Consider the following 16,034-nt stretch of genomic DNA (forward strand, 5'->3'; position numbering starts at 1 on the left):
TAATGCAGTCTCTGGCTCCCGATTCGGGATCCAGTTTCAGAGAGGGAGAGATTGGGGAGCGCCGGCAGCCCGGTGGGGGGAAGCAGCTCGCCTCTCTCCTCCTCCTTCTCCTCGTCCTCGGCCTCCTCCTCCTCCTCCCCGCGCCGCCCCGCCCCCGGCTCGGCTCGGCTCGGCTCGCCCCCCCCCCCCAGGAAGGGGAAAAAAGGCGAGAGGAGCGGGGCAGGCGACAGGAGCGGAGCGGCGGCGGCGGCCGGAGAGGGAGCGGCGGGCGCAGGCGGCGGCGGGCGCGGCGTTGGCGGCGGCCCCGGCGGAGCGAGCGTGGAGCCGGCGAGCCGGGAACACAGGCGGCCGCGCCGCGTCCTGGCCGGGCCCGGGCCCGCGCGCTCCGCATCGCCCGCAGCCCGGGCATCCGGACCTCCCCGGCGCCCGGGGGGCGCCGGCAGGCGGGGGGAGGGGAGGGGGCCTGCGCGCGCCGGCGGGTGCGCTCCCGGGGACGTCGCTGCTAGGCCTGGAGCGGGCCGGGGGCGACGGAGGCAGGAGGACCCCCCCGTCCGCCCGGACGCCCGGCTCGGCCGCCGGCGACGCGCGGCGCTCCTGGGTATTTGCAACTCGCCGGATCAAGTCTTCGCCAGCCGGGCCGCTGCTGCCGGGAAGGTAAGGAAGGCTCCGGCGGGCGGCTGGGGGCTGGGGGCGCGGCGAGAGGGGGTGCAGCGAGGGTGGGAGGGGGCCGGGGGAGGGGCGGACGCCCGGACTTCTTAACTTCGCCGTTTGGAGCTTCGCAGCTCCGAGGTTTGCGCTCGGAGCACGGGAGTTTGGACCCCCCTCTCCCCCCGCCCCCTGCCTCCTCCAGCGGCCGCGACGGAATCTGGCAGGTCTCCGCGCGCCCGCATTGGGAGGCTGAGGAGGGGGCGACCTGGACGTGGGAGAGGCTCCTCGGCGCTGCTCACCTGCCCCCAGTCCACACACACGCAGCCTGGCCGGGGTGGCAGGCCAGGCTGGGGAAGACACCCCCTCCCCGTCATAGGCACAGACCCAGGGCAGGCTGGGGAAGGCGTTCCCGTTGTGTCCTCACCACATACGGACGCTGGCAGGGTCCTCAGGGAGCCCCAGATGTCCCCACAGCCACACGCAGACCCAGGTAGGTTCAGGAGGGACACCCCAGTGTGTCCCCCTTCCCCTCATCATAGCCAGAGCCCCTACAGACATTGTAGGGGCCCGAGATGTCCTCCCCCACGCACAGTGCCTCCCTCGAAGCCTCACGGTAGACCCGGCACTGGCGGTGGACACTCCCCGGAGGTTCTCTTATCCCCAGATCGGGCGGAGGGCTACCCTAGCGCCCGTCCGCCCCCCTCCACACACACGAAAGCCCTGACTCGTTCCGTTCTCGGCTTCTTTTCCGCTCGCTCGGACAGGCCGCGCGGATAAGCCGCTCCGAACTTTGGGTCGGCCCTGTGCCCTCTCCGCGGGAAGCGGGGAGGCCAGGCGCCGGGCACTCCTCGGTCCCCATTCCCAGCGGGCGGAGGCCGCTGGCCCTCCGCGGCCGCCGCGCTCGCTTGGAGCCGCGCGGAGCTGCCTCGAGGAATGAGCCTGGCCCCCGCCCCCTCCCGGGCAGGCTGGGGCTCTGGGCCCGGCCGGGTGCCCTCTCCCACTAGTCTCCGCGGCCCCCTGGGCAGGGCAGAACGCGTCTCGGGCCTGCCTCGGGAGGGGGCGGCGGAGCTGAAAATCGCCGCGAAGCAAGGTGGCCAGGAAGGCTCGTCAGAGGATGCGGCTCCCAGCCCCAGTACCTCTGCCGGGCCGCGGCGGCTCCTGCTGGGGTCACTTCCCAGGCAGCCTAGAGAAAGCGCCCGTTCAGGCACCCAAACCCCGGCCCGCTGGGCACCTTACCCTCCCCACTTTTATTTTCGGCTTCCAAGTTTCTCGGAGCGCAGGGAGGCAGGATGGGACCGGACGAGTCCTAACCCGCCCCTCCTTCAGCACCCTTTCCCTCCGCGCGCTCCCCAACACGTCCCATTCCCCCGGGTCTGGGTCGAGGATTCCTTAGCGGCAACTACCGAGGAGTTGAAAGGTGTGCAGGTGTGTGGGTGGGCAGGGGGCGCGCACCCACGCCCCAGAGGAGCGGATTGGCAAACGTGGTGGGGAGGGAGCCGGGAGGTCTGCGCTCCCAACCCACCTTCGGGACCTACGGGGACCCCCAGTGCCTTCCGCCACTACACAGACACACGCCCCCTACGAGCAGCGGCCGCGCGGGCAGGGTGGAGAGGGCAAACGGGAGGCTGGGGTCCCTTTTCACATCCGGAGGTGGCATACGGTGTATCTGAGGTCTGAGGAGGCGGCCAGAGCGTCTCCTAGAACCCGAAGCCTTCCATTTCTTGGCGACCCCCGCCGCCGCGGAGGCAGCGAGGGAGAGAGCCGCTCCCTCACTACCGCAGGCGGCAGCGAAACTCTGCGTCCGGACGCCCGGGTGCCGCCGGGTCCTGCTTTGAGTACCCGAGCAAGGTCAAGCAGGCGAAGGAGGGGGCGGGGGCTCCTGGGCGCGCCCCCGCCCGTGCAGAGTCGGGGCCTTGGGAGGGGGTGTGGGCCGCCCACCGAGTCAGCCCCGAGAGCCCGCTGCCCGCGCCCGGTCCCCGGAGGCGGACGTTGCGCGCGTTCCGGGATCCCGGAGCGCCCCGCGCCCGGCCCGGTGCCCTTCCTCCCGGCTAGCTTGCTGGCGCTCGGCGCTGCTTTCAGACTTGTTGCTCCTGGATGCGGGGTACGGGGGGGGGGCCGGCCTGGGATCACCGGAGCCCGGGCGGCGGGGGGCCGAGCGCGAGGCCGGCGGGAATGCGCCAGGGCGGCGCGCGGCTCCGCGGGCGGGCGCGGCGCGGAGGCTCGAGCAGGGAGTTTGCCGCCTCCGATCCCGGAGAAGGGCGCTTGTCCCCGCCACGCTCCCGCGCGGGGGCGGAAAAGACGATTCGTCGCCCTCGGCATAACGCCGGTCTCCTCCAGACCCTGGGCCGGGAGGGGACGCAGCCAAGTTGTCGAGCCCTCCCTTGTCCGGCTCCGGCCCCTCTCGGACCTCTGTGGCCGCGTCCGTGAAATGGGGGCGAGGGTGGGGGTCTCGGAGCCCTTCCGGCTCAGGCCCTCGGCGCTCGTCCCGATGTCCAGCGTGCTGGGCCCGCAGCGTGCTGGGTCTGCGGCGTCCCGACCGGCCGGGTCCGGAGGCAGCTGGGCGCCTGCGGACGCGCGGCCGCGGGGACGGGCACGAGGCGGACCCGGCAAAGCCAGACGAGCAGCGGGGCTCGAGCAACCTCCCGTGGAGTCCTCGCCCCCCTGGCCGGCCCGCCCGGTCCGGCCCCGCCTCCGGAACGAGTCCTGGGGCCCAAGCCCGCCCCCTGGGGACGCCTCCAGCTCAGGCAGGGGCGGCGGGCGCAGGGCTGCGGTGGCGGTGGCGGAGGGCGGCGCGCTGTCGCGTTCGGCCGAGAGAGGGCGCCCGCGCCGCCGGCCGCCTGCCCGCCCCTTCCGTCTCTTCCGTGGCCCAGGCGCCCGCCCCATCCTGGGCAGCCCTGGCCGCCCCCGCCCTCTCGCCGGTGCCGCCGGTCCCTCCGCTCCCGCGTCTGGGCGGGAGCGCTGTGACCTGTGTCTCTCCACGCTCGCCTGGCCCCCGGACCTCCGTGCCCTGTGCACGGGCGTGAGGAGCATGTTTGTGTACATGTGTGCTACGCGTGCAGGTGTGTGTCCGGCCGGCAGGCTGGCGGCATGTGTGGACAGGCATGCAAACTGCCACGTGTGTGTGTGTGTGGCGCGGAGCGGGTCTGTGTGAATGTGCGCCCTGGATGGCAGTATTTAACCGCACCACATTTTACCTGTGGCAGGTCCTGTAACTGGCTGTGTGCAAGAGGTGGACCCTTGGGAGTAAAGCTCTAACCCCGCCCCCCAAACCTCAAACCTGGAGGGTTTTGTTAACTCTATCCGAGCCAGCAAACCCACACTATCCCATTGTCCTCTGGAACCCTCTGGCCTCCAGCCTCCACGGCTGCAGCTGCGCCATCGGTCAGAGCTGTGATTTCTGTGTAAACACACACGGCCTGGATACCCTTGTGCACAGCTTGCACGCACACACATACTGAATGTGTGGGTGCCCACGTGTACACAGTCGCACTAGTGGTGCAGCCCCGACGAGGAAGAGGGCATGCCCCCCACCCGGTGTGAAGGCTGGTGGGAATACGGGAGGAAGGAGACCCTGCTCGGCTCAGTGAATGGACCCTGGGGGTGGAAGACAGCAGCCTGCAGGAGCCCAGAGGTGGGGCTCCCCGAGAACCCTCCACGGGGAAGTGGCAGCTAAGCTGGGAGAAGAGCGGTGGTGGTGGTGACGATGAGGAGGGTCTCAGTATGGGACCAGCCATGCAAAGGCCCTGTGGCAGGTGTGAGGCGTAGACAGGAGCTGGAAAAGAGGTGAATGGCAGGACCAGGGCTTCAGAGGGAGCGGGGCCAGACCGCAGATCCCTGTAGGCCTCGGGCTATGTCCTGGGAGTGGTGGGGGCCACGGGGGGGTGTAAACAGAGGTGATGACTTGGCCTGATGGACACGCCAAAGATAGCGGGTGCTCCTCGGGGCAGCCAGGTTGCATGGGGCTGCCCCGCCCACAACTGCACTGGACTCCAGACTTCACTTGTCACCACAGAACAGCCATCACCCTGATACCACCCGAGAGCCCCATCAGTGTGCACCACAAACAGCCCACAGCACAGCACAGAACGCGAGCGTGCGCTGCCCTGGAGTCTGGGCCCCGAGGTAGACATTCATGTCCGGGGACATGGTGTCGCTCCGAGGACCCTGGGGCTGCAGGGCACCGGGAGAGCCCCTCTTCCCACCCACTGCCCATTTACGGTTGTTGGAAAAGTAAGGCCAGAGAGGGGAAGAGCTTCCCATTGGAACTTTGATTCCAGGCCTTTGCCTCCGCGCAGCTGCAGGCGACAGAGGCACAAGGCCCGCCCCCTGCAGGGCGGGGCTTCGCAGGGAGACCCCAGGGCCTGTGGCCTCAGCTGAGTGTAAACCCCTGGGTTCAGATCTCTTAGGGAGCCGTCCCTGCGTCCCAGTGTCCTCCTGGCTCCCAGGATAGGGGAGGACGGGCGCCGCCGGGGAAAGCACACCGCAGGCGGGAGGGTGCCGCCCTGGGGGGCGGGGCTGCCAGTGCAGGTCTCGGGGAGGGCCCAGTTGTCCCAGAGGGATGCGAGTGCCTTCAGAACACAGAGAGCGCTGTCCCTGCTCCCCGCCAGAGCCCTGACCGTTTGGGTCCCAGCGCGCAGGGGCGCCTCCGGAAAGCCTTCCACGCACACACGTGCACACCTGCACACATTCGCCCCGTACACGGCGACCCTCCCTGCTGCCGCGCACACGCTCCCTCACGCACTGCACACGTGCATAGGCGCCCCCGCGCGCGCACACTGGTCCCTCCGCAGTCCTGTCCCGGTCTTGGGGTCCACCTCCCCGGCGCTCACCGTGGGCTGCAGGTTGGCTTGCCCTTTCTCCTCCGGGCCCGCCCTCTGCCACCCTCGCTCACCTCGGCCGTCCTGGAGAGAGGGGAGAGGGCGCCCCGTGGGTCTCGGGGAGGCCCAGGTCCGGAGCCTTGATACCTCTGGGCACCAGGTACCAAGGTACGTCTTGGGACGGCCAGTCCTGCCACAGCTGCTGGCACCATTAGGGTGGGTACAGGGGACGTCAGGAGCCAGGAGACCTGGGTTTCCTGAAGCACGTCCAGGCTAAGCACCCCCTTCCTCTGTTGTCATCCCCCCTCTCCCCACTCCATGCTGTCAGGACCTCTGCGTCCCCACCTGGCCAGGCCTATCCGGGACATCCCTGGGACCTCAGTGTTGTCTGCCGGCCACCAGGGCCCTTCCTGACGGCCTCTTCCGATCTTGTCACCGTCCTCACACCCTCCCCGTGTGGCCTTGGACAGGTGACCTTGGATGAGCCCCCTTCCTGGGAACCTCAGGCACGGATCCTGGCGTGGGGTGTGGGTGGGCATCACTTGTAGGCCAGCCGCTGAGCGGGCGTGGAAGGTGTGTCTCCCTCTCTGGGAACAGGGGCTTAATCTGGGTACCGAGCAGGGGGACACAGAGGGGAGAGGGCAGTGACGTATGTCACACCCAGAATTTCAGGAGCCTCCCCTCCTCAGGAGAGTTCCCCGCTCCGGGGGTTGCCCCAGTTGATGGGGCAGACGCTCTCACTGTCCCCGCCTGGGACTCTCCAGAGAGCGTGTCTGTGTGCACGCGAGGGCATCGTGTGCGTGTGTATGCAACCACGTGTGTGCATGCCCGGGGCGCAGGACGCAGTGGAGCTCAGAGCGGGAGGGGTCCGGCAGGCTCAGGTAAGGCTTCTAGGACAGCCATCTGGCCCGTGTCCTGAAGGACAGCCATCTGGCCCGTGTCCTGAAGGACAGGTGGGTGTCTGCTGGGCAGGGGCCAGGGCAGCGGGGGCAGCCCGGGAGCTTGAGGGCACGGGGTGTCTTCAAGGCCTACAGGTGGTTTGGGGTAACAGGCTCCTGGGCAAGAAGAGGTGTGATGAGGGTGAGGGTGTGCACGGGGAGGCCTGGAGCAGAGCCAGAGGGCCCTCCCTCCACCCCCCAGCAGTGGACCTTCCGGGGCACCTTTCTTTTTCCTCCTGGGGAGCTCTGCCTGGCCTCCGGCCAGATTCCCCTGGCAGCCCCTGTGCCCAGGCAGGCAGGTAGGCAGGGGAAGGAGGCCTCCCTGCCGGCAGCCCAGCCCCGCCCAGGTGGCCCCTCCCCGCCCCGGGGGATACCTCACTGTCAAGCTCCACCTTTCTGCTGTGAGTGGAACATGGCCGGGGCCTCCTTGGGGGAGGCCTGGGGTGCGCCACACGCCAGTCAGGAGGGCTGGGGGCAGGATCTCCGAGCGGCGCCCCCAGCTCTGCTCATGAACGGAGGCTCTGCCTGTCGGCCTGACCTGCCACGGCCCAGGAGGGCGGCCCCCGCTGGGCGGTCAGGTGCCCCCGGGGGGCCCTCCCCTGCGTGCTCTCCCAGCCCCACCCGGCCGCCGGCTCCGAGCCACGGATGCCCACGCGCCCCTCCCCCAGTGCAGCCTTCCCCAGGACACACAGGCGGGCACTGTTCAGAGTGCCGGGCGGGACAACAGAGCGCCTTTTGTGGCTGGTGTCGGGGGATGCCATTGGCGGCCTGGGGTGGGTGGGGAGGGATGGAGGCAGGGCCTGGGTCAGGCCTGTGTGTTGGACAGTTGCGGTGGGGTGGCGGTGGGGGCGGGGGGGGATCCCACGGACTGAGGTGAGGCTGGAGGCTTCTGGAGGCTGATGGGTGGGCATCCAGCCCACGCCCCTGAGGCGCCCAGGGCTTCTGATCGAGGCCAGGGGCTGGATGGTCCCCCGTGCGCAGATACGTCTGGGACGGTGGTGGGAGGAGGGCGCGTCACCCCTCAGCGGGCGGCGACCCTGCCAGCTGTGAAGTGGGGCCGCTGCTGCTCCTGCCTCCTGGGGTCCCGTGTGCGGTCAGCGCTCAGTAACCAGCCACCGTCTCCCTCTCTCGTCGCCGTGACTCCAGATCCCCGTCCTCCGCCTGCCGGGGCCGGCTCTCTGGGGTCCCCCACCCCTCACCCCGAGGCCACCCTGCAGGCTCTGAGAGGCCGCGTGGTAGGTTCGGGGCAGAGGCTGGCCAAAGGGATGGGGACCAGACACCAGGAGGGTTTCCCTGCAGCAGGGCAGTTTGGCCCTGAGAAGGTGATGGGAGAGGCGGGGGCCTGAGGGGGCTTGGGTGCTAATTGGCCACCGTCCTTGGGACCCCAAGATGGGCAGGGGGTGATGGATGCCGCAATGACCCAGGTTGGGATATGGGAACCCAAGGACCAGACAGGGGGCCTGCAGCCCCAGGGAGACAGTCCCCCGTGAGCACCTCTGGAGAGGAGCGACCCGCAGCCTCGCTGGACCCCGGCCCCGAGGCCAGGAGCCTCCTCCAGGCCCCTCACCTGTGGTCGCCAGGCTTGTAGAGTTTGACCCCCAGCGGAGGCCTGGGCGCTGGGTGTGGCTGAGGGGAGCAGGCGTGAGCCAGCCCGGGGGAGCCACAGCCCCAGTCACCTGCACCCAGTGTGGAGCCGGCCTTCTGCCGGCCTGGCCCTTCTCTGAGGCCCTGCCTTGGCCTCCGTGGGGCTCCGTCCTGGCCATGGGCTCCCCCTCCAGGCAAGCACTCCTCTCCCAGCCCCAGTCCCTGTCCCACTGCCCTGCACATCCCATGATTAAAAGCTGAGCCTTCCTCCTGCTGGGAGCCTTGTACAAGCGTGCTACTACACGTGTGTGTGTGTGCAGACACAGTGCAGGCACGCACACACATGTGCGCACACAGAGACATAGGTGTTTGCACACGCACGTGCGTGCACATGTACGGGCACACGTCTACTCCCCCCAGCTCAGCGAGGGTCCCCACCGCCTATGACCCACATGCTCAAGCTAGAAGCCTGGTCACCTCCATGACCCTGTTTGTCCTCTGACCACCCTCCCGGCCCAGACACCACACAAGCCTCCCCCCGGCTCTCCCTGCCTGTGCCCCCTCCCCCGTCAGAGGAATCCCCCCAGTGAAGATCGATGCTGTCCCCCTCATCCCGGGACCCTTCCCCAGCACTGCCCCCTCCAGGACACTATCCCTGGGTGCCAGGTGGGGTCAGGGGCTCCCCTGCACGCCCCACCCCGTCTCAGCTCTGCTTGCCCGGGCCTGGGATGGATTCAACTGGGCGGCCTCCACCACGGCTGTGTGACCTGGGGCCTGACACGGGCGTCCCCCGGACCAAGGCTAGAGGGGACCTCTGAGCCATTTATCCAAGGCCTTGTTGGAGCGTTTCAGGCAGGCAGTTAATGGGGATGGAGAGGCCTCAGCCTCTGGAAAGCACCTGTGGGTCTGTTGGGGGCGGGGCGGAGGGCAGGGTGTGGGGTGCGGGCAGGTGGAGGGTGAGTGACCGCTGGCAGGCACGGGAGCTGTCCGTGCTGACGGCCTGGGCCTCCTGCCCAGCTCTGCCCCGAGACCCAGCCAGAAGAGGCAGGGCCAGGCCAGTTCTGTGGCACTCAGACTCGGAGCTGGGGCAGCGTTCTGGCCAGCAGAGCCCTGCCCAAGGCCCGGGGTGTGGAGCTGTTCAAGACGTAGAGGAGGCCTGGCCCCTGGTGCCCCAGTGGTCCGCGCTGTGGAACCCTGTGTGAACACCCCATGGGCGGGCCCTGCTAGGCCGTCTCCTGGCCCCAGGAGCCTGTCGAAGGCTCACACCAGAGCCTCAGTCCCGGGGGTGAGGCGTCCTGAGCGGCCACTTAGCCCCTGTCCCCATGGGCGCCTCCCCAGGGTCCAGGCCAGCAGCGTCGCCTCCACATCGCAGCGCCCAGCCGGGGCCGGGGCCGCTCTCTTCTGCGTCCTGCACATCCTTGCCCTGCCTCCTTCCTCGCCCCCAGGCCAAGCCCTGTGCTGCCGCCCTTCTACGGGGCAGTTCTGAACGGGGCGCTGCCCTGCACCTCATCCTCGCTTCTCCCTCTCGCCCGCTGTGCGGGACCCTGGGCTGGGCCTCGCTCCCCTGACAGGCCCTCAAGGAGCGGAGTGAGCTGGCGTGGATGAGGGCCAGCCAGCAGGGATGCTAGGAGGGCCCCGGCTCGGCCCAGCTCCCGCGGGCCCTGGGACAGGGGCAGGATCAGGGCCGGTTCTGCCGGGCCTAGGGCAGTGCCAGCTCTCAGAGGGCAGGGGCTTTGTGCGGCAGACCTGGGCCCAGACCCTGCCTCAGGCGCCCAGCACCAGCAAGCCCCCACCAGGGTTGTTCGTCTGTGGCCCCCACGTGCCCGTCCGCACAACCGCGCCATAGCAGGGGCCCCAGGATTGCTCCTACGGAGACAGAGTGCCCCGCGCAGGATCGAGCCCAACATTGGTCCCCTCCCCGCCACGAGCCCTGCTTCTCCTGTGCTTTCCCTCCACGCTGGGCCTGGCTGGGACGCCCCTCCAGGCCTGCGAGCCCACAGGGTGGTGGAGGCAGCTGTGCAGCCTTGAGGCTGAGTGTCTGAGACACCTGAGGCCGGGTGTGTGCGCCAGGCTGTACCCACATTCCACACGGGAGGGCTGTGGCGTGGGCCGCCAGGGGCTGGGGTGGGGAGGGGAGAGTGCGGGCCCGGCCTGGGCCATCTCAGGACCGGGCAGGCCCCTCTGGGGGAAGGTGCTGTGTTTTGGGGTGGCCTTGACCCCAGGTCAAGGGGGATGAGTCAGAAGGAGTCGGCTGTCGCGTGGCGGGGGTCAGGGTGGTGCTGGGGAAACGCCCGACTGTGATCAGGGTTTCTGCTGGGCTTTGCCGACTTCCACCTGGGAGTCTCCGGGGCATCGGAGAGGGTTTGTCCCGGGGCTGGGGCCCCAGCTGGGGGCCTGGTGGCTGCATTAGGTCCCAGCCTGGGACCAAGGGAGGGGGCGCTGCAGCCGGGGCTGGGGTTCAGGTGAGGTTTCAGATGCCATGGCCACCCCTGCAGGCAGCCTCCTAGGTCTGGGATTGACTGTGGGACCCTGGCCCCAGCCTCTCGGTTCCCACACGTGGCAGTGGGTGGCCAGGGCAGGCGGCTGTGCTATGCTGGCGTCCGAGGCTGGCCCCCGGATGGCCTAGAGGCGCGACCAGAAGAGGGGCTTCCTGGAGGCAGGGGCCAAGTGCAGGGTCTGCATGAGGGGTCTGCAAGTCCTTTCCTCAGGGGACCTGAGCGTTGGCCACTGAAGAGCCCCACAGGGCCGCCCCTGGTGATCCGGAGCCCCTGCCGCGGGTGCCTTCTGCCCCATCTCTGGGTAAACCCGCAGGTCCAGCGCTGACCTCATGCCGGGAGAATGAGGCTGGGAAGTGAGGGCCTTGGCCGAGTCCACGCTGCCATGAGCGGGGCAGCCCGTGTCCAGCCATCCTGGCCAGCCCGAGGCCGCCCACGCCCAGCTCCCTGCTCTGCCGACGAGGCCTGCCAGGAAGGACGCCAGGAGGGGACTGCAGAGCAGTGACCGACCTTGTGTCGCCGGCCAGCTGGGCCCAGGCAGCGAGAAGCAGCGGGTCCCTGTGGGCAGGCGGCTGGCGTGCGCACGGTCGGCGGAGCCGAGGCGCCGGCACCAGGCCAGGCGGGCTGCGGGGGGCTGCCGTGGCTCCCCCCCCTTTGCCCACATGCTCAGCTGCTGCTGCCCGGACGACGCCCAGCAGGGGCTCTGGGGGGAGGGTGGGGAAGCTGAGGTTTAGGCAGAAGGAGCTTTGCAGGGTCCACGTGGAGGCGCGTCAGGACGGGCAGCGTTGGCTCCCCGGGCCCGGGACGGCTCCGCTGTGTCCCTGCTGACCTGGCCCGGGAGCTGCCCCCACCCCAGGTGTGAGCCGGCGGCACGCAGCCAGTGCCCACTCCTGGTGCAGCGCAGGTGACCCCAGGGCCACAAGGTTGGGGTCAATCTGGGGGTGTTCAAGTGTGGGTACTGCCGCCCCCTGCCTGTGACCCCGTCTGAGCCTTGATTTCCTCATCGTGAGATGGGAGGCAGGGAGCCGCCTGGCTAAGTGGGGAGGGGCAGGCCGAAGCCTGGTCCCGGTGGCGGCAGGTGACTCCGGGGCGGGGAGAGGGAGGCTCCCTGGCAGGAACATGGCGGGTGGGCCAAAGGGGGCACCTGAGTGGCTGTGTGAGCAGGAAGGGGGGCAATAGGAGGTGGGTGGGTGTCACAGTCACAGCCAGAGGCCCAGAGACGGGGCACCAATCCTACCCTCACCCCCAAAACTGGCCACTCCTGCTGTGACGAAGCAGAAGTGGGCGGGGTCTCTGCCCCTGCACCGGGCAAGGCCCAGAGGGGCGGGGCTGCAGGGAAGCTGGGCAACGGCAGGAATGACCTGTCTCCTCTGCTCCCCTGCCCTGCTTCCCCTCTGGCTGGGTTTGCAGATGCTTCCCTGAAAGAGGGCTGGAGAGGGGTACGGTCTGAGAGGCCACAGAGGCCCAGGGGCAGAATGGCCTCCGTGGCCACCCCACGGCAGGCGGTCGGGCCCAGAGACCGTGGAGCCACGCCAGGCTGCCCAGCCAGACGGGCACAGCCGAGGCCCCTGTGGCCTGCGGCCCTGGCCAGGGCAGCCCACCGCTTCCTGCTCAGGCTTGGTGGGGGAGGCGGGGCCCCGGCCCCTGGCTCCTGCCCCTGCAGGTGGACATGCTGGCAGGTGGCAGACAGACAGGTGGGCAGAGCAGGTGCCTGAGAGCGAGGCCAGGGCCTGTGTCGGGGGCCCAGAGCCCGGGGCGGGCACTGCCCCCAGCGTGCCAAGTCCCAGCCTCCCCCGGGGGCTCACACGAACCCTCTCTGCTCTTTCTCTTCCAGCTGCTGCTGGCGGCCACAGGCAGGCACTGGGGCCCCGGACGGTAGGAGCCGCCCCTGCCCACTCAGTCGCCTGAAGCCGTCTCCTCCTCCTGCCCTCGCTTGAAGGCCCTGCCCCCGGCCCCGGCCCGCTCCGCTCGCTGCTGCCGGACCCTGGCATGTCAAGGCCTGGCTCGCGCCTGCCTGCCCAGCCGGCGGAACCCTGGCGGCCCCGCGAGCTAGGATGAGGGGCCAGGCCGCCGCCCCGGGCGCCCTCTGGATCCTCGGGCCACTGCTGCTGCTGCTGGGGCACCAGGCGGGCACGGCCGCGGGGACAGACGCGGGGCCCGGGGCCGAGCCGTGCGCCACGCTGGTGCAGGGCAAGTTCTTCGGGTACTTCTCGGCAGCCGCCGTGTTCCCGGCCAACGCCTCGCGCTGCTCCTGGACGCTGCGCAACCCGGACCCGCGCCGCTACACGCTCTACGTGAAGGTGGCCAAGGCGCCCTCCTGCAGCGGCCCCAGCCGCGTCCGCACCTACCAGTTCGACTCCTTCCTGGAGTCCACACGCACCTACCTGGGCGTGGAGAGCTTCGACGAGGTGCTGAGGCTCTGCGACCCCTCGGCGCCCCTGGCCTTCCTGCAGGCCAGCAAGCAGTTTCTGCAGATGCAGCGGCAGCGGCCGCCGCAGGACGACGGCCCCGCGCCCCAGGACGGGCCCCCCGGTCCCAGCGACGACTTCTCTGTGGAGTACCTGGTCGTGGGCAACCGCAACCCCAGCCGGGCCGCCTGCCAGATGCTGTGCCGCTGGCTGGACGCCTGTCTGGCTGGCAGCCGCAGCTCACACCCCTGTGGCATCATGCAGACCCCCTGTGCCTGCCTGGGCGGGGACACCGGCGACCCTGCCTCCGGCTCCCTGGTGCCTCGCGGGGATGTCTGCCTGAGGGACGGCGTGGCTGGTGGCCCCGAGAACTGCCTCACCAGCCTGACCCAGGACCGGGGTGGGGATGGCGCTCCAGGTGAGTGACGGCTAGGAGAGGCCCTGGGGTGGCTCTCTGGGCATACGGTGGGTGGGAAGGGTCTTCTCTGCAGGGCTGCCCTGGCCACCGATCCCCCGAGCACTTCGGGGAAGCCAAGTGCAAAGAGAGAAGTTCTCTGCAGGCTCGCTGAGAATGGGCAGCCTGGGTGCTTGCCTCTGGCCCCCAGGGTGCTGGGGTGCCTGCCTCATGGGTGGTGCTTGCCAAGTGCTCAGGGAAGGGAGGGAGGGATGGAGGGAGGGAGGGAAGGAAGGAAGAGCGGGTCTCATTTCTCCCAGGATGAGGGAGTTTTAGATTCCTGGCTGCGGGGAGGGTCCCTCCCGGTCCCTCCCTTTTCGCAGGCAGGACCATTCTCATGGGCCAGCAGGCTGCTGTGGCCTGTGGCCGGGGTCTGCAGGGGCCTCCTGGGACACGGGAGAAAAAGTGAGCAGAGTGGACTCATGTGGTCAAGGAGATGCAGTGTGGGGCTTGCACATGGTTACAGCCATGCAAACCGTCAAGCAGCAGTTAGTTACCCAGCGCCTGTGAGGTGTTCTAGGCGCCGGGGACATGCAAGGAAGACAAGAAACAACAAAAACAAAACAAAACAAAACAAAAGCCCCGCTCTCGCTCTCGTGGAGCTGCCTTCTGGGTCTGGGCGGTGTTAAACGGCAAAGCACAAGAAACAGGCACGTCAGGTGGTGATGAAGACACCGCAGGGGGAGGGACCCTGGTGGCGGGGCTGCATGTCACCTGGAGGTCAGGGGGCCATGTTCGAGGTTCTGGGAGGGGTGCGGGTGAGCCCCGTGCGGGTCAGAGGGCAGGGCAGGGCAAAGGTGGGGTTGGGCGTGTGCTCAGCTGGTCCCACCTTCTTAGCAGTTTGGGTTCCTCGGTGAGACGGCCACCTGCACAGGAGGGCGCCATCAGTGGAATGGGACACCGAGCGGGCCCCCTGGCATCGGGCAGGAGGGAGACCCTGTGCGTGCTTGGAGCGGGACGCCCAGGGTGTCTCGGGAGGCTGGGGCCGCGTCAGGGGACAGCTCTTCACCGAACGTGGAGTTTGAGACACCAGACAGCGTGCCAGGCGTCCGGGGCCAGGCTGGGCTGGGCGTTCATGCGGGCAGGTCACCATGAGACCAGGTGACATGGTCCAGGGCTCTTGGTGTCTCCGGAGCCAGTAAGGCCGATGGATTCCTCCGAGTGACGTCTGTAAAGGCATCAGAGAAGCTACATGGGGTTACAGAGGAAACCAGCTATCCTGGAACATGGTTCTATTCATGGGCCCCGGGCCGTGGATCCCAGATTAGAAACCTCCGTGGAGCGGTGAGCATAGCTGGAGGGGATCAGGAGAGGAGGGAAGAGGCGGGCAGCGCCCCGGGAGGTGGAGGCGGTGTGGTGTCCAGGAAGCCGGCAGAAAAGCCCCATCTTCCATCAGTTGTGTCAGGGCCCCCAGCGATGGCGTGGGAGGCTGGGAGGGCTGACCTTCGGGCTGGGCAAGGTAGAGGTCACTGTGACCTTGGCGTGGGCAGACCCCGCAGCGTGGTGGTGGGAGTGGTCCTCAGGGTGTGGCAGGGAGGAGGATGGAGCAGAGATGCCGGGCCGGCGGCTAGTTTGGGAGGTGGGCGGATGCAGGAGGACCAGTGGGGCAGGGGCCTGGCCGGACATGTCGCTCAGCCACTCCCCAGTGGTCACCTGCCCCTGAGCCTCAGCGTCTTCGCTGGCAGAGTGCTGAGTGCTTTGAGGGACTCTTCAGTCACCTCAGACCTGATTGCCCTGGGGCCTGGCCCACACTGGAAACCAAAGCGCAAGAGCTGCTCTCTGTTAGCATCTCGGGGCAGTGACCGTGCCGGGTAGATACCTGGTACAGCTGGAGCCGTGTGGAGCTTGCGGGAGAAGGTCAAGGGGACGGGGCTGGTGTGATACATGTGTGGCAAGTGGCAGGAGCTTGTGGTGCTGTGACGTTGGTGCTGGAGGGAGCAGGCCCTGCTGCTGGAGTCGGGTACGGTGGTAGACAGGCCTCCTGGCCGGAGTCTGCATGTTATCATGAGAGCTGAAGGGCCGTGGGGGGCTTTAAGCAGAAGGGTGACATCGCTGGGGCTGTACATGCAATGTCGGGCTCGGAGGGGGAATCCGGGGCAGGGACAGGGCACTGCAGGCATCCAGGAGGGAGCAGACGCTGGCCTGGGTGGGAGGAAGGGGCAGGATCTTGGGGGGGTGGAGCTGACGGACTTGCTGATGCAAATGATGTGGGCGTGGAGGCAGGAGACGGCTGGACCCCTCCCAGGTTTCTGGCCAGGAGTGAGGACCTCGGCTGAGGTGGGGAAGTGGCGGGGAGGACCGGGCTGGGGTGGAAGATCCAGAGGACAGAGCGGGACCTGACCGTGACAGGCCCGTGGGTCATCTGGTGGGAACGTCGTTTGAGAGGGAGCCTGGGACCTGGCGCCCCAGGATAGGACCAGGTCAGGTTCAAATCCCAGCCCGCCCCACACTCGCTGTGTCCCCGGGCCTTGTCTTTCAAATGGAAAGAGTAAAAAGTCTTCTTTTCTTGATTGTTATGAGGAATGAGAACTGGGGTGAAAGTGTTTCTAAGCAGAAGCAACGTCAGTGATGAAATGCCACTATCTGTGTTTACTATGAGGTAGAGGATCTAGAGGGCTTGGGGGGCAAAGAGGCAGACTGGAGGAGCGGAGCTGTTTGGAGACCACAGCTGGGTGCTTCGGGCTTGCACA

At 68.5% G+C, this 16,034-nt stretch overlaps 1 protein-coding gene across 12 annotated transcripts in view; it reads left to right on the forward strand.

Annotated features, from left to right (window-relative positions):
- The first annotated feature begins 463 nt into the window (after positions 1–463).
- ADGRB1 (adhesion G protein-coupled receptor B1) overlaps positions 464–16,034 on the forward strand; it is an 82,290-nt gene continuing 66,719 nt past the window's right edge. For 5 of the 12 annotated variants that reach the window (XM_060287491.1, XM_060287485.1, XM_060287486.1 and 2 more), the window contains exons 1-2: positions 465–654; positions 12,317–13,308. In XM_060287491.1, coding sequence (XP_060143474.1) covers positions 12,537–13,308 — 772 coding nt within the window. In that variant the 5' untranslated portion in view covers positions 465–654; positions 12,317–12,536. Of the gene's footprint in view, positions 655–1,119; positions 1,139–7,273; positions 7,639–12,316; positions 13,309–16,034 lie in introns of those variants that run through there. The other 7 variants (XM_060287484.1, XM_060287480.1, XM_060287483.1 and 4 more) reach the window with 4 other exon arrangements.

The sequence above is a fragment of the Globicephala melas genome, chromosome 17 (assembly GCF_963455315.2).
Source record: "Globicephala melas chromosome 17, mGloMel1.2, whole genome shotgun sequence".
In the NCBI taxonomy this organism is placed as follows: Eukaryota; Metazoa; Chordata; class Mammalia; order Artiodactyla; family Delphinidae; genus Globicephala; species Globicephala melas.